This window comes from Polypterus senegalus, chromosome 1, assembly GCF_016835505.1.
Source record: "Polypterus senegalus isolate Bchr_013 chromosome 1, ASM1683550v1, whole genome shotgun sequence".
In the NCBI taxonomy this organism is placed as follows: Eukaryota; Metazoa; Chordata; class Cladistia; order Polypteriformes; family Polypteridae; genus Polypterus; species Polypterus senegalus.
In genome coordinates this window covers 328,413,007-328,434,990 of record NC_053154.1, presented here as the reverse complement: position 1 = coordinate 328,434,990, position 21,984 = coordinate 328,413,007, and the positions used below count along the sequence as shown (strand labels likewise).

Below are 21,984 nucleotides of genomic sequence, written 5' to 3'. Positions count from 1 at the left end.
GTGCCCAATACATTGATTGCGATCGACCAGTAGATTGGAAAGGTAGTGCAGGTAGATCGTGTTGCATTCAAAAAATTTTTTTTAGATGTTAGTCTATCATCTATCCTCCCTATTGCATTTTCCACTTGATTGACATTCAGGACGGCCAGTCTGATTTATATTTATATCTAGTATATATTTTATATCTACTAAAGAAGGGATATAAAATAAAAAATGGGCTGGACATGTGGAATGGGAAGATGACTTTTTTTTCTCACAATGTCACAATCGAAGTGCGTTTGTCCGATCTGTAAATCTATCATTGCAATTCCAAAGAAAGGAAAATGTGTAAAGGCACTTTCGAACTAGTCATAAAAACTACGACACTAACTTCCCTCCGAAAAGCGAGCTGAGAAAAAGGATGAGGGAATTAAAATCGCAGTTAATCGGACAGCAGTAATTTCTCACTCGGCTGAATTCAGAAGTAAAGGCAGACACCAAAGCATTGTTCCAGGTGAGTCACTCAATCATTAAGCATAAAAAGTCCTTCCAAGATGGAAAGATGATAAAAGAGGTCTTTGTTGAGGCAGATGGCTAGGGGGAAATTCCTGCAGCGATTTTGAGACCTCTGGCTGAAGATAAAGGACTTTCTCCTTGTCATTAAGCATGCAGAATACAAGCAACTTGCTACCTCCTTGACTGCATTATTCAGCTGTACTTATTTATGCGAGTCAGCCTTTTCCCACATGAAGATTATTAAGTCCAAATACCATTCCACCATGACTGATGATCATTTGGAAGCCTGCTTGAGGCTGGCAACCAGAAGCTACTGTCTGGACTAAGCAAGCCTTGCTGACTCCGTTCAGTGCAAGTCATCAGTGAGTAAAGTAGTGATCATGAATGTATTGAATTGTATTATGCCATAAGGGTTCATACAGTTATACAAGGTATGTCAGCATATATTTTATATATAAAGTATACTCAGTGTGTATGTGTGTGTGTATATATACACTCACCTAAAAGATTATTAGGAACGCCATACTAATACGGTGCTTGACCCCCTTTCGCCTTCAGAACTGCCTTAATTCTACGTGGCATTGATTCAACAAGGTGCTGAAAGCATTCTTTAGAAATGTTGGCCCATATTGATAGGATAGCATCTTGCAGTTGATGGAGATTTGTGGGATGCACATCCAGGGCACGAAGCTCCCGTTCCACCACATCCCAAAGATGCTCTATTGGGTTGAGATCTGGTGACTGTGGGGGCCATTTTAGTACAGTGAACTCATTGTCATGTTCAAGAAACCAATTTGAAATGATTCAAGCTTTGTGACATGGTGCATTATCCTGCTGGAAGTAGCCATCAGAGGATGGGTACATGATGGTCATGAAGGGATGGACATGGTCAGAAACAATGTTCAAGTAGCCCGTGGCATTTAAACGATGCCCAATTGGCACTAAGGGGCCTAAAGTGTCCCAAGAAAACATCCCCCACACCATTACACCACCACCTCCTCCAGCCTGCACAGTGGTAACAAGGCATGATGGATCCATGTTCTCATTCTGTTTACGCCAAATTCTGACTCTACCATTTGAATGTCTCAACAGAAATCGAGACTCATCAGACCAGGCAACATTTTTCCAGTCTTCAACTGTCCAATTTTGGTGAGCTCGTGCAAATTGTAGCCTCTTTTTCCTATTTGTAGTGGAGATGAGTGGTACCTGGTGGGGTCTTCTGCTGTTGTAGCCCATCCGCCTGAAGGTTGTGCGTGTTGTGGCTTCACAAATGCTTTGCTGCATACCTCGGTTGTAACGAGTGGTTATTTCAGTCAAAGTTGCTCTTCTATCAGCTTGAATCAGTCGGCCCATTCTCCTCTGACCTCTAGCATCAACAAGGCATTTTCGCCCACAGGACTGCCGCATACTGGATGTTTTTCCCTTTTCACACCATTCTTTGTAAACCCTAGAAATGGTTGTGCGTGAAAATCCCAGTAACCGAGCAGATTGTGAAATACACAGACCGGCCCGTCTGGCACCACCAACCATGCCACGCTCAAAATTTCTTAAATCACCTTTCTTTCCCATTCTGACATTGGTTTGGAGTTCAGGAGATTGTCTTGACCAGGACCACAGCCCTAAATGCATTGAAGCAACTGCCATGTGATTGGTTGATTAGATAATTGCATTAATGAGAAATTGAACAGGTGTTCCTAATACAGTAATCCTTTAGGTGAGTATATATATATATATATATATATACACACACACACATACATACATACATACACAGTGGGTACGGAAAGTATTCAGACCCCCTTCAATTTTTCACTCTTTGTTATATTGCAGCCATTTGCTAAAATCATTTAAATTAATTTTTTTCCTCATTAATGTACACACAGCACCCCATATTGACAGACAAAAAAGAATTTTTGAAATTGTTGCAGATTTATTAAAAAAGAAAAACTGAAATATCACATGGTCCTAAGTATTCAGACCCTTTGCTCAGTATTTAGTAGAAGCACCCTTTTGAGCTCATACAGCCATGAGTCTTCTTGGGAAAGATGCAACAAGTTTTTCACACCTGGATTTGGGGATCCTCTGCCATTCCTCCTTGCTGATCCTCTCCAATTCTGTCAGGATGGATTGTAAACGTTGGTGGACAGCCATTTTTAGGTCTCTCCAGAGATGCTCAATTGGGTTTAAGTCAGGGCTCTGGCTGGGCCATTCAAGAACAGTCACAGAGTTGCTGTGAAGCCACTCCTTCGTTATTTTAGCTGTGTGCTTTGGGTCATTGTCTCGTTGGAAGGTAAACCTTCAGCCCAGTCTGAGGTCCTTAGCACTCTGGAGAAGGTTTTTGTCCAGGATATCCCTGTACTTGGCCGCATTCATCTTTCCCTCGATTGCAACCAGTCGTCCCGTCCCTGCAGCTGAAAAACACCCCCAACAGCATGATGCTGCCACCGCCATGCTTCACTATGGGGACTGTATTGGAAAAGTGATGAGCAGTGCCTGGTTGTCTCCACACATACTGCTTAGAATTCAGGCCAAAAAGTTCTATCTTGGTCTCATCAGACCAGATAATCTTATTTCTCACCATCTCGGAGTCCTTCAGGTGTCTTTTAGCAAACTCCATGCGGGCTGTCATGTGTCTTGCACTGAGGAGAGGCTTCCGACAGGCCACTCTGCCATAAAGCCCTGACTGGTGGAGGGCTGCAGTGATGGTTGACTTTCTACAACTTTCTCCCATCTCCTGACTGCATCTCTGGAGCTCAGCCAAAGTGATCTTTGGGTTCTTCTTTACCTCTCTCACCAAGGCTCTTCTTCCCCCGGTAGCTCAGCTTGGCCGGACGGCCAGCTCTAGGAAGGGTTCTGGTCATCCCAAACGTCTTCCATGTAAGGATTATGGAGGCCACTGTGCTCTTGGGAACCTTAAGTGCAGCAGAAATTTTTTTGTAACCTTGGCCAGATCTGTGCCTTGCCACAATTCTGTCTCTGAGCTCTTCAGGCAGTTCCTTTGACCTCATGATTCTCATTTGCTCTGACATGCATTGTGAGCTGTAAGGTCTTATATAGACAGGTGTGTGGCTCTTCTAATCAAGTCCAATCAGTATAATCAAACACAGCTGGACTCAAATGAAGGTGATCTCAAGGATAATCAGAAGAAATGGAAAGCACCTGAGTTAAATATACGAGTGTCACAGCAAAGGGTCTGAATACTTAGGACCATGTGATATTTTAGTTTTTCTTTTTTAATAAATCTGCAACAATTTCAAAAATTATTTTTTTTTGTCTGTCAATATGGGGTGCTGTGTGTATATTAATGAGGGAAAAAAATAATTTAAATGATTTTAGCAAATGGCTGCAATATAACAGAGTGAAAAATTGAAGGGGGTCTGAATACTTTCCATACCCACTCACTGTATGTATGTATATATATATATATATATATATATATATATATATATATATATATATATATATATATATACACAGTGGTGTGAACAACTATTTGCCCCTTCCTGATTTCTTATTCTTTTGCATGTTTGTCACACAAAATGTTTCTGATCATCAAACACATTTAACCATTAGTCAAATATAACACAAGTAAACACAAAATGCAGTTTTTAAATGATGGTTTTATTATTTAGGGAGAAAAAATCCAAACCTACATGGCCCTGTGTGAAAAGTAATTGCCCCTGATCCTAATAACTGGTTGGGCCACCCTTAGCAGCAATAACTGCAATCAAGCCTTTGCGATAACTTGCAATGAGTCTTTTACAGTGCTCTGGAGGAATTTTGGCCCACTCATCTTTGCAGAATTGTTGTAATTCAGCTTTATTTGAGGGTTTTCTAGCATGAACCGCCGTTTTAAGGTCATGCCATAGCATCTCAATTGGATTCAGGTCAGGACTTTGAATAGGCCACTCCAAAGTCTTCATTTTGTTTTTCTTCAGCCATTCAGAGGTGGATTTGCTGGTGTGTTTTGGGTCATTCTCCTGTTGCAGCACCCAAGATCGCTTCAGCTTGAGTTGACGAACAGATGGCCGGACATTCTCCTTCAGGATTTTTGGTAGACAGTAGAATTCATGGTTCCATCTATCACAGCAAGCCTTCCAGGTCCTGAAGCAGCAAAACAACCCCAGACCATCACACTACCACCACCATATTTTACTGTTGGTATGATGTTCTTTTCTGAAGTGCTGTGTTCCTTTTACGCCAGATGTAACGGACATTTGCCTTCCAAAAGTTCAACTTTTGTCTCATCAGTCCACAAGGTATTTTCCCAAAAGTCTTGGCAATCATTGAGATGTGTCTTAGCAAAATTGAGATGAGCCCTAATGTTCTTTTTGCTTAACAGTGGTTTGCGCCTTGGAAATCTGCCATGCAGGCCGTTTTGCCCAGTCTCTTTCTTATGGTGGAGTCGTGAACACTGACCTTAATTGAGGCAAGTGAGGCCTGCAGTTCTTTAGATGTTGTCCTGGGGTCTTTGTGACCTCTCGGATGAGTCGTCTCTGCGCTCTTGGGGTAATTTTGGTCAGCCGGCCACTCCTGGGAAGGTTCACCACTGTTCCATGTTTTTGCCATTTGTGGATAATGGCTCTCACTGTGGTTTGCTGGAGTCCCAAAGCTTTAGAAATGGCTTTATAACCTTTACCAGACTGATAGATCTCAATTACTTCTGTTCTCATTTGTTCCTGAATTTCTTTGGATCTTGGCATGATGTCTAGCTTTTGAGGTGCTTTTGGTCTACTTCTCTGTGTCAGGCAGCTCCTATTTAAGTGATTTCTTGATTGAAACAGGTGTGGCAGTAATCAGGCCTGGGGGTGGCTACGGAAATTGAACTCAGGTGTGATACACCACAGTTAGGTTATTTTTTAACAAGGGGGCAATTACTTTTTCACACAGGTAGGTTTGGATTTTTTTCTCCCTAAATAATAATAACCATCATTTAAAAACTGCATTTTGTGTTTACTTGTGTTATATTTGACTAATGGTTAAATGTGTTTGATGATCAGAAACATTTTGTGTGACAAACATGCAAAAGAATAAGAAATCAGGAAGGGGGCTAATAGTTTTTCACACCACTATATATATATATATATATATATATATATATATATATATATATGTATATGTATATATATATATATATGTATATGTATATATATATATGTATATATATGTATATATATATATATGTATATATATGTGTATGTATATATATATATATGTATATATATGTGTATGTATATATATATGTATATGTATGTAGGTAGATCATTTTGACCTGGTCATTTTAAAAGTACTGTAGCTCTCAAGCTTTAAAAGTGTGGGCACCCCTGCTCTATGACATTTTGTCAGATGAAACACTCTTTCACACCTAATGTAACTCCCCTTGTTATATTGGTAGTATGTAAACTGATTTTGATCAGTTAGAAGAATACTGCACTACACCAAGGTTTACTAAGGAATATCCAAAATGATCCAATACTGGAGAAAATAAATTGTATAGAGTGGTGATTGGTTCAGATATTTCCGAAAATTTGGTGTCCAGTCATGGATATAACACTTCTTTTTCAACCTCCAGAGTAATCTTTAATCTTTGAAATTTCTCTTCTGCTCTTTGTTTCTTTTATTTTAACATTGTATTTTATTTTTGAAAATCAGGACAATTCAATGGCATGCTGCTCAATCAAATATATAATAACAACATAACGGATACAACCAGTTCTTCAAAATTAATACAAAGAAACAAGTGAAGAATAAAAATATAAAGAAAAACGGAAACAAAAACAAAAGCAAACCAAGATTCAGCCTCCTACTCAAGTGCTTTTTAGTATGCTGTCTAGTGGGTGCTGCAGGGCTTGAGTGAAATTGCATAAGAAATTACAATCCTAATATTCTAGGCAGTCATACTGTATCTATGTTGTGTTCTGCTCTGGGCAAGAATGTCCAGTTAGCTGCATTATGTCTGATGAATGGTCTTCGTATGCAGTGAGTTGTGAAGCTACAGGGGTTTTTCTTTCACTTTTGGGGTTTGTATTAAGATGGAGTTTTTTTCTTGGTTGCTAATAAGTCTAACGCATGTTTTGTATGTTTCTGCCGTTTATTCATGTTCTGAATGTTTTGGGCTTTTTGTGTAATTATGGTTATGTTAGTTCAAGCTTTAGTGTGTGTTTGACAAAATAGACAGAGCTATTTAGGAATCTTTTTTTTTTTGTAACCAATTTTTTATTGAACTTGAAATGTATACAAAGATATTAATCATTTAAGGCTATAGCAGAGGTAACAGCATCAAAAAAGAAAGAAACCCTAAAACAGAATTATAACCTCTAAGCTCCCTCTGCTTCACCCCACCAACCTCACCTCTTTAAGAATCAAATCAAGTTGTGTCTTTGGCTAATTGGCCCCTCTAGATTGATCCAGTATCAGTGCCATCCTTTGGACTTGTACTTAAAGATATGCAATGCTCTCCTTGTGTCCTCTCTCCTGGTCTCAGTGGAATTTCTGTTGTGCTTGTTTAACTGAATTGCTGAAGGATAATGGTAAAGTGGCGCTAAGGAATATTTACATATCTAAGGTTAATTTTGTTTTTTTTGTTTTTTTAAGTCCGACACTTGCTCATTCAGACCCAAGATACACCAAACCCCAGTAGTTTAAAATTTCTTCCTGGACAGAAAGTTCTGGAAAAAGGAACTGTGGATTTCAGAAGTGCAGAAGAAGCAGAGAACTCTGCCTTAGCAAGGTAAGCAACGTGACCCAATATACAGGTACAGGCTGGGAAACTGCTGATCCTTTGCTACATTCTAAATGTGACAATTTGGTTTTTATTGTTTTCACCTTTTGTACTTGCCATTTAGAACTTCAAGCTGAAATGTATCATCATGTGTATATCTTCTTCTTCTTTTTTCGGCTGCTCCCGTTAGGGTTCACCACAGCTGTTCATCTTCTAGATAGATAGATACTTTATTAATCCCAAGGGGAAATTCACATAATCCATTTCTTCCATATCTTTCTGCCCTCTACATCTTGTTCTTCCTCTTTTCCTCTTCCTGGCAGCTCTATCCTTAGCATCATTCTCCCAATATATCCAGCATCTCTCCTCTGCACATGTCCAAACCAATGCAATCTTGGCCTCTCTGACTTTGTCTCCCAACCGTTCAACTTGAGCTGACCCTCTAATGTACTCATTTCTAATCCTGTCCATCCTCGTCACACCCAATGCAAATCTTAACATCTTTAACTCTGCCACCTCCAGCTCTGTCTCCTGCTTTCTGGTTAGTGCCATCGTCTCCAGCCCATATAACAAAGCTGGTCTCACTACCATCCTGTAGATCTTCCCTTTCACTCTTGCTGATACCCGTCTGTCACAAATTACTCCTGACACTCTTCTCCACCCATTCCACCCTGCCTGCACTTTTCACCTCTTCCACAATCCCCATTACTCTGTACTGTTGATCCCAAGTATTTAAACTCATCCACTTTGGCCAACTCTAATCCCTGCATCCTCACCATTCCACTGACCTCCCTCTCATTTACACACATGTATTCTGTCTTGTTCCTACTGACCTTCATTCCTCTCCTCTCTAGAGCATATCTCCACCTCTCCAGGGTCTCCTCAACCTGCTCCCTACTATCGCTACAGATCACAATGTCATCGGCAAACATCATAGTCCGCGGGGACTCCTGTCTAATCTCGTCTGTCAACTTGTCCATCACCATTGTAAATAAGAAAGGGCTCAGAGCCGATCCCTGATGTAATCCCACCTCCAACCTGAATGCATTTGTCACTCCTACCGCAGACCTCGCCACTGTCACACTTCCCTTGTACATATCCTGTACAACTGTTACATACTTCTCTGCCACTCCCGACTTCCTCATACAATACCACAGCTCCTCTCGAGGCACCCTGTCATATGCTTTCTCCAGGTCCACAAAGACTCAATGCAACTCCTTCTGGCCTTCTCTAAACTTCTCCATCAACATCCTCAGAGCAAACATTGCATCTGTGGTGCTCTTTCTTGGCATGAAACCATACTGCTGCTCACTAATCATCACCTCACTTCTTAACCTAGCTTCCACTACTCTTTCCCATAACTTCATGCTGTGACTCATCAATTTTATTCCCCTGTAGTTACTGCAGTCCTCCACATCCCCCTTATTCTTAAATATCGGCACCAGTACACTTCTTCACTCCTCAGGCATCCTCTCACTTTCCAAGATTCCATTAAACAATCTGGTTAAAAACTCCACTGCCATCTCTCCTAAACACCTCCATGCTTCCATAGGTATGTCATCTGGACCACTGGTCTTTCCATTTTTCATCCTCTTCATAGCTGTCCTTACTTCCTCCTTGCTAATCTGTTGCACTTCCTGATTCACTATCTCCACATCATCCAACCTCTTCTCTCTCTCATTCTCTTCATTCATCAGCCTCTCAAAGTACTCTTTCCATCTGCTCAACACACTCTCCTCGCTTGTGAGTATTTTTCCACCTTTATCCTTTTATCACCCTAACCTGCTGCACATCTTTCCCAGCTTGGTCCCTCTGTCTAGCCAATCGGTACAGGTCCTTTTCTCCCTCCTTGGTGTCTAACCTGTCATACAACTCATCATACGCCTTTTCTTTAGCCTTCACCACCTCTCTCTTCACCTTTCAACTTATCTCCTTGTACTCTTGTCTACTTTCTGCATCTCTCTGACTATCCCACTTCTTCTTTGCCATCCTCTTCCTGTATTTCCTCATTCCACCACCATGTTTCCTTTTCCTCCTTCCTCTTTCCAGATGTCACGCCAAGCACCCTTCTTGCTGTCACCCTTACTACATCTGCTGTAGTTTCCCAGCTGTCTGGTAACTCTTCACTGCCACCCAGTGCCTGTCTCACCTCCTCCCTAAACTCAACCTTGCAGTCTTCCTTTTTCAACTTCCACCATTTGATCCTTGGCTCTGCCCTCACTCTTTCCTCTTCTTGATCTCCAACGTCATCCTACAGACCACCATCCTATGCTGCTTAACTACACTTTCCCCTGCCACCACTTTGCAGTCTTCAATCTCCTTCAGATCAACTCTTCTGCATAGGATGTAATCTACCTGTGTGCATCTTCCTCCACTCTTGTACGTAACCCTATGTTCCTCTCTCTTCTTAAAATACGTATTCACCACAGCCATGTCCATCCTTTTGGCAACATCCACTATCCTCTGACCTTCTTTATTCCTCTACTTGGCACCATACCTACCCATCATCTCATCTCCACTGTTCCCTTCACCAACATGCCCATTGAAATCCACTCCAATCACCACTTTCTGTCCCTTGGGTACACTGTTCATCACTTCATCCAACTCACTCCAAAAATCTTCTTTCTTACCCATTGCACACCCAACTTGCGGTGCATATGCACTAACAACATTCATCATCACACCTCCAATTTCCAGCTTCATAATCATTACTCTGTCTGACACTCTTTTCACCTCCAAAACACTCTTGACATACTGTTCCTTCAGAATAACTCCTACTCCATTTCTCCTCCCATCCACACCATGATAGAACAATTTGAATCCACCTCCGATCCACCTGGCCTTACTCCCCTTAAATTTAGTCTTTTGCACGCACAATATATCGGCCTTCCTTCTCTCCTTCATATCTGCTAACTATCTCCCCTTACCAGTCATGCTGCCAACATTCAAATTTCCTACACTCAGTTCCACTCTCTTTACTTTCCTCCTCTCATCCTGCCTCCGGACACGTCTCCCCCTTCTTCTTCTTCGGCCAACAGTAGCCCAATTTCCGCCAGCACCCTGTTGGCTAACAGTACTGGTGGCGGTCATTGTTCACCCAGGACTCCACCGATCCGGTATGGAAATTTGTATTGTTGTCCACCTATTGATTTGGCAAAAGTTTACACCGGATGCCCTTCCTGAGTAACCCTCCCCATTCATCTGGGCTTGGGACCGACACAAAGAAACACACAGGTTTGTGCATCCCCTGTGGATCATCCTGTGTATATGGTACTATGAAATTCTTACTGTAAAATTTTCCACCAAGGAGGAGGAGTAGTAATGCTTTACTGACAACAGATGACGAATATGACATCAGAACATATATTGTATATGTTACCGGCAATGTATGAAAAGCCAGCATTCTATAGAATACCTAGGCATTGCATATAATGCCCGGCGTTTTTAGGCAATGTATGAAATATGAGAATTATTACACACTTTCCCTAGGCATTGTATATAATACCTAGGCATTCTATAGAATGACTAATGCTATTTAGGCAAAGTATGAAAAAAGGTCCTGATAAGGCTATTATATAAATGATGTGCATTCCTCAAAAATACAAATGTTATTCTGAAAAAATAATGAGAGTGCCATTAAAAAAAATGTATTCAAAATACGTAAAGAAAAATGAAAGTTGTACAAAACAAAATGTATGCCTTTCTTATTAAGGGCAACAATTTTCATATAAAAAATAAGAAATTAAAACCTACTTGTTGCAACATGGTAGGCTTGAATGACATTTTGAATTACATTTCATTAAATTTTTCACGCAAAGACATTTCATATTTTGGCACTTTGTTTTACACATACATTTGATGAATCCTTGGCCGCTTCCACTGGACTGAGCAATTGCAACTGACCGGAGAAGAATTTCATGGTCAGGAATATCTTCAATTCTAAGCAAGTTCTTAGGGCATAAAGTGAATTGTGATCTCGCATATACTTGTTTTAAAATTCCTTCAGAAGTTCCAAGTCGGTAGAAACCATCCTCTGTCACACTCATTACAACTGCCAATATATTGCGCGAATCACCTCACCCCTTGTCGACGTCTGGAATAGAAGCTCGCACAGTAGTTCCCAAAGAAGCAGTGGGAAATTTTTTTTCCGAATTCATTTTCATTTTTTTTGGCTTGTATTTCCAGATTGATTTTAGAATTTACTTCACCTTTAATAGCATTTTCAGTTTGTAAACAAAGGGTGCACAAAATATCAATTTCATCATCTTTACTAGCATGGCCACAGAAGGTATGAATTTTTTGACAACACTTGTGCATCACTCGTTTCCTTTAAACACACACAACAGGTATCAGAAACGGAAATCTCTTCGTTAAGCATGTCTTCATCATGTTGGTTTAATCCACTATCGACTATAATCTCATCCATGTTTTTTAAAACGGGCTCTTTTTCCTGCATAATCTGATTAGTTTCACCTTTTACTTTTTCTAGCTGCTCCTCTGTATTTATGTCTTTTAAAACCTCTTCTGGTAAAAAAGACGTTGTAAGCCCTTCTTTAGGTTTGCAGCCAAAAAGAGCTTTGTATGGTGTTCTTTTGATCCCAGAACGATAAGCTCTATTTTTCATAAATTGAACGAAACGCAGTCCTTCACTCAAGCGGTCAGATTTGTTGTCCTGCATCCAAGTACAGAGTATATTTTCGATATCTTGATTAGCTCTTTCGACATGGACGATCTTCAGTGCTGGCCAAAACTCCTTCAAGCTGGTCACCACATTATTGGCAAATTCCCTACCATTGTCAGACTGTATTATAGATGGTGCTCCAAGCAATGAGAATATGTCCACTAGGTTGTAGGCTACTTCTTCAGCTCTTTTTGACATTAGAGACTTAAGAATCACAAATTTTGTGAGATGATCTTGGTACACCATAATAAATTTGTATTCTCTATCTGGCTGAGACTGAAAGTCAATAAGATCTACCTGACAACGGGAATTAAATTTGGAAAAAATCATAGGTTTCACAACAATGCCCTTTTTAATACCTTTCTGTTTTTTTTCTGGCAAGGTTGACAAAGGTGGATGTACAGTTCAATATCATGACGTGTAACGTTTTTGTATTTGGTTGAAAGTTCTTTCAACATTCTATCTCGTCCTCCGTGTCCAATAGCCAAATGAGCTTCATGAAGTACATGAAATAACTCTGTGTCCAGGACGTAATACTGTATAGTACTGACGCCTTCTTTAACAGGATAAATGAGTTTACTTTTGTTTTCTACAATCATCACATCATAGCGATTCAGCAACCAATAGTCCCTGGGTTCCTTCTTAGTAGTCATTATGGCTTTTTGTACATCATTTATTAACTTCTGGTAAGTAGTTTCAGTTAAGAAAATACTTTTTTTTTGCAGCATTAACTCGAATTTTGGACAGTTCATCTTCAAATCGTTGTTTCATATCTATAGACCAAGACTCCTTCTCCAACACTACAGCTTGCTCCTCCATTTTCATGGGGCACAGTAAAAAAACTAATTTTTTGTTGAACAAATTTAAGTAAAATTGCGTATTTTGACACTCCCGAGCAAACTGCAAAGTGCAACTGACAAATTCTAAGCCTGAGGCGCGCGTTAAAAGTCACGTGCTTTGCCACGTGATATTCGAAACAAATCAGAGATGTATTTCATACTTTGCCGGTTTCTCATTTGGCATTCTATAGAATGCCTAGGAAATGTGTGAAATATGAATCGTTTCATACATTGCCGGCTAGTTTTAGGCATTATATACAATGCCTAGGCATTCTATAGAACGCCGGATTTTAAACTTTTCCGGTAACATATACAAGAAACAATCTTGTACTCGGTATGAGTAACTGTTGAGTAGCTGTACCTGCTAACTTCAAGATTATTGTTGTGTATATACAGTACAGTACAATGACATTCAGTGCCACCTCTAGCCTAACTAAAAACCCAAGTGTAATCATCTTGGCCCCACTTACCCCCACTGTTGCTTCAATCTCAAGGGTAACTCTTAGATTTGGACTTTAATTGAATTTAATAGCAATAATATACCAGTTGATTTGTTTCCTATATAAATGAAAGCCTAATTAGTAGTAGTAATAATAGTAATGATGATGATAATTATAATAATGGTCCAGGGTATAAGTGTGCTGTTACACTTTGTTTCTTGATATAGCCAACAGTATCACTTGTGACATGTGATAAAATAAGAACAAAAAGAATTTTACTATACTAATAATAGTAAAGAAAATAATATAAATACTACCACTACTATTACTAATATATCAAATACTACTAATAGTAAGAATAAAAACTACTGATATTTCTTACTTAATGCAGTGAATACAGTGTCAAAATGAAGCTGAATATTTAGATTTTTAAAAAATGAACATGTCAATATGCAGTCATATGAAAAAGTTTGGGAACCCCTCTCCACCTGCATAATAATTGATTTTCAACAAAAAAGATAACAGTGGTATGTCTTTCATTTCCTAGGAACATCTGAGTACTGGGGTGTTTTCCAAAGATGTTTTCCAAAGATTCCAAAGCAAAGATTTTTAGTGACGCAGTATTTAGTTGTATGAAATTAAATCTAATGTGAAAAACTGGCTGTGCAAAAATGTGGGTCCCCTTGTAATTTTGCTGATTTGAATGCATGTATCAGCTCAGTTCTGATTACTTGCAACACCAAATTGGTTGGTTTAGCTAGTTAAGCCTTGAACTTCATAGACAGGTGTGTCCAATCATGAGAAAGGGTATTTAAGGTGGTCAGTTGCAAGTTGTGCTTCCCTTTGACTGTCTTCTGAAGAATGACAGCATGTGATCCTCAAAGCAACTCTCAAAAGATCTGAAAACAAAGATTGTTCAGTCTCATGGTTTAGAGGAAGGCTACAAAAAGCTATCTCAGAGGTTTAAACTGTCAGTTTCAACTGTAAGGAATGTAATCAGGAAATGGAAGGCCACAGGCACAGTTGCTGTTAATCCCAGGTCTGGCAGGCCAAGAAAAATACAGGAGCAGCATCTCTCATAATCCCACTCAATCTGCTATCTTTAAAATTTTAGGAATAGATGTAACATTAGCTATCTTAATGGAAGTTGGACAAATTTTAAATTTCTAAACACAACTACAAGTGCAACACAAGCAGCTTCATCTTGCTTTGTTTTTTTTTCTCTTGTCTGCGCTCCCGACTGGTGTTGACTAGAAGACACAGTCAATGACATTAATTTGACAATTTGTGAAACAGCAATACATTGATCCACCGGCTATCGTGGAAGTCACGTTTTAGACCCTTTAGCAATAGGAGAAAATCTGCGATATAAAGTTTAAGCCTTAAAGTACCCCTCCCACACACTTTAAACATATGTAAACTTTATTAAAACACATTTTGTAAACACATATGATATGTGGATGTTGGGCTAAGGCTATGAGTAACATCTCTCTTGTCATTAAAAAAAATAAATAAATAAATAATCTTGGCAGGGAGACGAGACGTGATCTTCTCGGAAGACAATTTTACATCCTGTGAAACCAGGCAGTGAGACAGAAGGACAATAATCAATGCGCAGAGCAACAAGCAGAACCATCCGCATCTCCTTAGCGAGCATTCAGCACCCACCCTTCACAACACGAGTGGGAGAGACACGAAGTGGCAGGAGCGTAGTGCGCCTCCAGGGGGGTTGAGCGAAGCGATCGACGTGATCATCTCGGAGAGAGACTTTGACGACACGCGAGACTAGACATTACAACTTTAGGAAGCACGACCCGTGAGACGGTGACTTTTGCACGTCATGCCCTACTTACAAACAATTTAAAACAAGTTCACGGACATCTAACCTAGCAGTTGTTGGAATGCTTTTGGCAGACACGCTTGAGGTGCTCCAAGCTCTTAAAACAATGTCAAGTGGAACACACAGCTTACCAGCAGCAGCAAGCCAGCAGGTGATCCGAGCGCATCTCCTTAGCGTGCATTAAGCCCTTACACCCCCCGCCCCACCTCAGAACATAGCAGCAGAGACGCAAAGTGACAAAAGGACAAAGAGCGACATGCAAATCACACAGCTGGCCAGCAGCAGCAAGACAGCAGCTGAACCGATTGCATCTCTTTAGCCTGTGAACAGCCCCCCCAACACAATGCGAGCAATTCCCGTGAGAAAGAGATTTAACCTCGTCCGGGGCAGGAAATAAAGGACAAATATTGTTTTTACAAAAGTTTTAAAGTAAAAATGAAAATAATGCATATGTAACAAGTCCCATGAAAAAAACAATAACAATTCCCATGAAAAAAACAATCTCTTTAAATTGTTCATCTGGTAAACCAAACCCGGGGGCAGGTGAGCGAAGCAAGCAGGGGGCAGAGCCCCCAGTAGTACTAGTAATAGTAATAATATTAATAATAATAATAAATCCGTGATATTGCAGTGGCACAATAGCTAAACCTTGATATAGCGGGGGATCACTGTAACCCCAAAAGAGTCAAGCTCTTATGTAACATTATAGCCACCAGGAGGCGCTGCAGCTCTCCGAATACCTGACATAAACCGGCTCGAACACAAGTTGCCAACAAACAACTGGATTTTATTGTAGGAAACCCTTCCAGTAAGCATTTCCCATGCCACAACCATAAAACAATTTAGCAGACGGCTATGCTTTATTTTCTCTTTGCCTTTCTCCACTGCTCCTCCAGTAAGCTTTGTTCACTTCCTCCCGACTCTGGCTCCCAGACTGAAGTGGGGCTGCTCCCTTTATACAAAACCCTAGAGTACTTCCTGTGTCCTAAAGTCCTGTCCTGGGAGCACTTCTGGGTGAGGCTGGAGCCCAACCAAGTAGGGCTTGCAAGTTCTCTCTGTACCTGTTGGCAGCACCTGGAATCCAACAGAGCTAAGCCAAAGAACACCAGTTCCCATGATGCCCTGTGGGAATCTGTGTTGCTGGCTGGCATCTAGCGATCTTGGGGAGACGATACCTTATGCACACTATCTTCCCTGGTCTTTCACTCTGAGGTCATCCCAGCTGTTCTTCCCAATGTATACGGTATACACATTTTTTTTAAAAGAAAAGACTTCTTCCTGTTTGTAGTTTTCAGAACTGTGTATTTTTACCAATATAAAAATCTTTTTTTCCTTTCTTTGGTTTTCTTTTAAGGGAACTGTTTCAAATAGAAGGAGTTAAAAGTGTGTTCTTTGGACCAGATTTCATTACTGTGAATAAGGTATGCTGTCATGGTTTCCTGAATATGCTGCATATCCATCATATAAAGAACACTTTTTAATGTTTTTTTTCTTGGTACATGATCCAAACAGATTGGTGATGAGATAAGTTGGAGGGATCTCAAGCCACAGATTTCTGAGGTCATCACTACATTTTTAGAAAGCGGAGAACCTGTTCTGACAGAAGTGCAACATGCTGAAAACTGTAAGAGTTATTCCTATTACTATAAATGTTAAACATTACACCTCATTTTTAAGTTTTATTAATATATTTTTTCTTTATTGGTGAACAAGCACCTACCATATTGTGGGTTCTAATTATGTACTTTCTGCTCCCTGGTTATGCCAGAGAAACTTAAACCCAAAATGTCAAGTATTTATTTTTTCCTCACCAGATGTGTGTGTGTGTGTGTGTAAGTAATGTACAGTCTATGTTATAAGGAGGTGATATTGTTTCTGTGTCTATGTACACGTCAAATAATGTTAGGGAGTCATGGATGTCAAATATGGTATATGTATTACAAAGATTAAAATACCTTTTGAATGAAAAGAGAAATGATAACTTATAGCACAAAAAAATCAGTTAAAGAGGAAAGCTATTTGTTCTTTGGAACTGTCTGACTTGAGTTCATGTCTGTCCTCTTGAGTGGCCTGTCCATTTGCCCATCAGTCAAGCCCATTGATTCTGTCTTCTAATTTGATGTTTTTGTTTATGCACTATGCCCAATATGTCTAGCTTCCCAACTTGAAATTTCATGTAAACAGCCTTTTATGCAGATAGTACTTCCCAGTGGGATAAGATTAGGATGTCTTTATAATTCATTCTGCCTTTTTTGTGTGGTGAAAGATTACTTACCGGTACATATGAGATGAAATGTAGAACTGTGTTTCTGAACACTCACTAGGGATTTAGTGACTACTGCCTTCTGGTGGCAACCATTTTCCACGCTTGAATATGCACATGTCCACTCATTATCTGCTTTAGATATGCATTTCTTTCTTTTCTCTCTTAGCTCATTCTGAAGAAGATGATGAAATTGTTTCCATGATTAAGGAACTACTAGACACCAGAATTCGGTAAGACACATAGTGTTTACACAAATGTGCAGCAATTCTCTTTCTTTGAATCAATACCTAATGTCAACTAGAAGTACAGCACAATACATACATCAGTACAGTTTCCTGCATTATTTATTTTCTACTTAACACATGGCAGAGCCTACCTTTTATATTGTCTTACAGCTCTTAATGTATAATGGAATTGGTCCTGTCCACTTATAGTACAATGCAAGTTGAGTGTCTGACTTTAAAATGTTCCTTGTTGCACCCCACTAAGAGTCAGTGCCTCATGGAAGGGTTTTCTATTGAAAGATAAATGCTCTAGGTTTATCAGAGTTAGAGCTATGGTGCGAATAACAAAGAAGGATTTCTTTTATTATAACAGATTTCCTTATAAATGTTTATCTAACAATACTTTTTCATACAGTTCAGTTCACATTTGCCATTTTGTTGTTCTATACAAGGTACAATGGTGTGAGGGTTGTAGCTCAACTGAAACATGAGTGTAGAGTTAGAATTAGCAAGTGAAAAGTATTGTCAAGTTTAGATAATTGGTGAATAGGTCCTGTTCTGCTTGTGTTAGTTTTTTGGTATAAGATAGTTGGGAAACATGACCTGATATGAAATAAAAATGAAATACAGTACAGTATAATATCTTTTTGTGAAAATGCTAATATGAAATAAGTGTATACAGTAATATAGTAATAGATGTTTATTACAAAGTAAAATGCTTCTGTTTATTATGTGAAATATGGGATAATGATGAGGAAATGGCTGCGGTGGACTGGCACCCTTTCTGGGGTTTGTTAACTGCCTTGCGCCCTGTGTTGTCTGGGATTGGCTCCAGCAGACCCCCGTGACCCTGTATATAGCGGGTTGGATAATGGATGGACGGATGAGGAAACAGTGTTTGCTGCAAAAATTCCTTGGACATTATACCACTATGCAAAGCAATCAGTGGACATAATGACTTCCAAGAGATGGCTGTCAAATCATTGCAGATCCACCTATATATTTACTAGATATCATTCAATATTGTTATTTGAAAGCATCAAATGACATTCTTAAACCATAACCCATCTGGAAGGAGGAAATTGTATGTAGGATGACTCATCAAACCATATTATATTTTTTATATTACTCAGTGGTCCAGGTAATGTGCTCCTTACACTAAGTTATGCATCTTTGTGTTTTGGTGTTGGATATACAGTAAGCAGAGCTTAAAGTGGGCTGGTGCACACAGTTACAGAGTACTGTCACATCTCAGTTTTTAACAGTTGCATACCGGAAGTGTTTTCAAGCATACCAAGTCATGTGACAGATACCCACGCTCCCTTATCACCCTACACCCTTCGGTTGTCAAAGTGTTGTGCATAGTATCCCAAGGGGATACCCCAGCCCACCACACTCTTCGAACCACTGTTAGTCAGTGTATCGTGGAGCTTGAAATTCCAAAGAGGGACAACATCCTCTAAACTACTGTTCAGTCAAATGTTAGTCGGTGTGTCACTGTTCTCACAGCTCCCACTTAAACAGATTACCAGCACTTATGTATATCCACTTCTGGAACTGGAAATAAATGGTTTCCAAGTGACAACCTTGCCATAAATTCCAACTTTGTGAACCTTACAACATACATTGTTTTTGAGACCAGTTTCCTAAGGTCCTGATCTAACTCTTGTGGGAGAAAATAAACTACAAGACATAACACAAGAAGGACAACATAAAAATAATAAATATAAAAAAAAGTTATTGCACTAAAGGATATTGCACATTTAGCCCATTTTATAGATAATGGTATTTTATGTGTAAAAAATATACTTATGAAGAAATGAGGCTTTACTTTGGTTGCATTTGGCAACTATCCTGTAAAATCTGTGTCTCTCAGTGAGCCTCAACTTGCATCCACTGTATGTGTTTGTTGATGTTGTCTGTCCATGTTTTGGATATGCTGTCATTATTTTTGACCCTTCTTAATCACCATTATTTTTTTTTCTCCTTGACTCATTAAATTGGAGCACCAACTATTTAGACTTTTTTCAGTTCACAAGGCTGCTCATATATCCATTGCTGGACCTCTTTTATAGACACATATTACTAAATATCCTAGTATGATTCATCTTTGTAGCTGTATTTGTAGTTGTAATTTACTTATTTCAAACTTTAATTGTTTTTTTCACATGCTAATTCTGTTATTTTGTCCACCTCTGCAATTATCACAGAGTTATGTCTACACATTACTGCTCTGATATGGCCCTTGCTTCTTTTTTTTCCTCAGGCCATCATTGATATGGTTTGAATTACTCAACTTTTTTGTTACAGCATATCCTATTAGAGATCCTAAAGATGTTAGCAGGCATCCTGCAGAAATTTTGTATGCTCAAATATCCTCTGGAACTAAACTTTTTCCAAATAAAGAAACCATTGTAATACTTATTAGAAATATCAATCAGAAAAAAAACTCGTCGGTGGCATACAATTGTTTGCATGACATTTATTCACAAGTGAAGCAATCAGTGTATCTAATATCTTTCATTGTTCTTCTTTGCAATCACACAACTTTCTATGTGAGTTTTTTCTTTTTACTAGTGGGCTTCATCCCCTGCTCGCTTTGCTCGCCAACCCCTTCCACTCTAAAACCACCCCCCCCACCCCTAAAACATCAGTGCTGCATGCCATTGTGAAGAGGAGGTTTCAGAACGCACCCCAAGGAGATGCAGTCGCTCCTCTGAAACCCCTCTTAAACGGTGATATAGTGGGAAACAAATAATTTTTTTTTACCTACCTCCTCTTTGCTTGATCAGCTGCTGGCTTACTGCTGCTGCCGTGCCATGTGATCTGCATCTCATGCGACGCTTGGAATGTTTAAAAGCCTGTATAGCAGCTGTCCCATTGTCTCACTGCCTTGTCTCTCCACTCCCCCAGACATCCTCAAACACTATTCGATCTCTTTTTCGCTGTTCCATTATTTCACTGAGTAATATTTTCCGTTTTTTTTTTTTTTTGGCTAACGTGATCTTTACTATCATTTTTTGAGACTTACAAATTGTCCTACTTCCATTGTCTCTAACCTACTCTGCATGTGTATCGTGTCAATGTTTTTGAATTCTTTATGAAGTTCTACTTTGTCTTTTTCCGGCCCTGGGTGTGGTGCGTTGCTCTTTCTTCTTCGCTTTAGTCGTTGATGTGTCATTTAGAACGTATACAATTTTTAAAAGCTGAGAGCACAGGAAGTGTGTTTGCCAAAAGCATTCCAACAACTGAGAGGTTAGATGACCGTGGTCTTGTTTGAAAATTGCTATGAGTAGGGCATCACTTGCAAAAGTCACCATCTCTCAGGACTTGCTTCCAAAGGTTGTAAGTATGACGTGACTTGACCATCTCGCGGGACGTGTAATTGTCTCTGCCTCCAAAAGATCATGTCTCATTGCAGAAAAAAAAAAAATCCTTATCTTGTTCCAAGATTTTCTTTTTTTTTTTTTAATAATACTATGGGGCTCCGCCCCCTGCGCGCTTCGCTCGCCCACCCCCGTGTTTGGTTTACCAGATATACAATACAATACAATTTATTTTTTGCATAGCTCAAAATCACACAAGAAGTGCCGCAATGGGCTTTAACAGGCCCTGTCTCCTGACAGCCCCATAGCCTTGACCCTCTAAAAAGACCAGAAAAAACTCCCCCAAAAAAACCCTTGTAGGGAAAAAATTTGAAGAAACCTTGGGAAAGGCAGTTCAAAGAGAGACCCCTTTCCAGGTATGTTGGGCGTGCAGAAGGTGTCAAAAAGAAGGGGGTCAATACAATACATAGAACAAAATAAATCCTCAATACAGTATAAAAATAAAAATTCTAGAAATACAGAGTAGAATTTCACATGAGATGATATCACATAATATGATTTGGATTTGTTTTAAGTCCTGGAGACCTCATTCATCAAGCTGCCTCCCCCATTTTGCCATTCCACATCTGAAATAGCACTAATCTGATGAAAGGACCCCTCTTTGCCACGATTCCTGTGATCCTCCATCGGGGATGACTTTACCTTAGGCAGGCAATATACAATTTAAAGAGATTGATATTTTCTTGGGAATTGTTACATATGCATTATTTTCACTTCCTTTTATTTCTGACCTCGCTTTGTCCTGCTATGTTTTCAATTACACCTGGTCCTGATGATTAATTTCCTTTTTTTTGCGCTAATGCAATCTTTTATTCATTGACGTTTCATTTATAACGTACTGTCCTTTATACACTTTATATGCACTGAGACACCTGTATCTGTGTGTGCTGCTTCCCTTTACACTACTGATTTTTTTTTTTTTTTTGCCCATTCTTTCATCTTGTGGTTCCTTTATCTTTCGTGATCTTAACGTGAAGGTCACGTATCGTCTCCTAGTTACTCATTCCACAAGTTTTTTTTTTAATAATATATATATATACACATATACAGTTAGGTCCATAAATATTTGGACAGAGACAACTTTTTTATAAT

General features: G+C 39.4%; 1 protein-coding gene across 1 annotated transcript in view; it reads left to right on the top strand.

Annotated features, from left to right (window-relative positions):
* zgc:110319 (uncharacterized protein LOC796111 homolog) overlaps positions 1-21,984 on the top strand; it is a 38,513-nt gene that overhangs the window by 6,283 nt on the left and 10,246 nt on the right. Inside the window, exons 3-6 of the mRNA XM_039737798.1 lie at positions 7,090-7,225; positions 16,371-16,437; positions 16,529-16,640; positions 17,449-17,512. Of these exons, the coding sequence (XP_039593732.1) occupies positions 7,090-7,225; positions 16,371-16,437; positions 16,529-16,640; positions 17,449-17,512 (379 nt within the window). The remainder of the gene's footprint in view (positions 1-7,089; positions 7,226-16,370; positions 16,438-16,528; positions 16,641-17,448; positions 17,513-21,984) is intronic.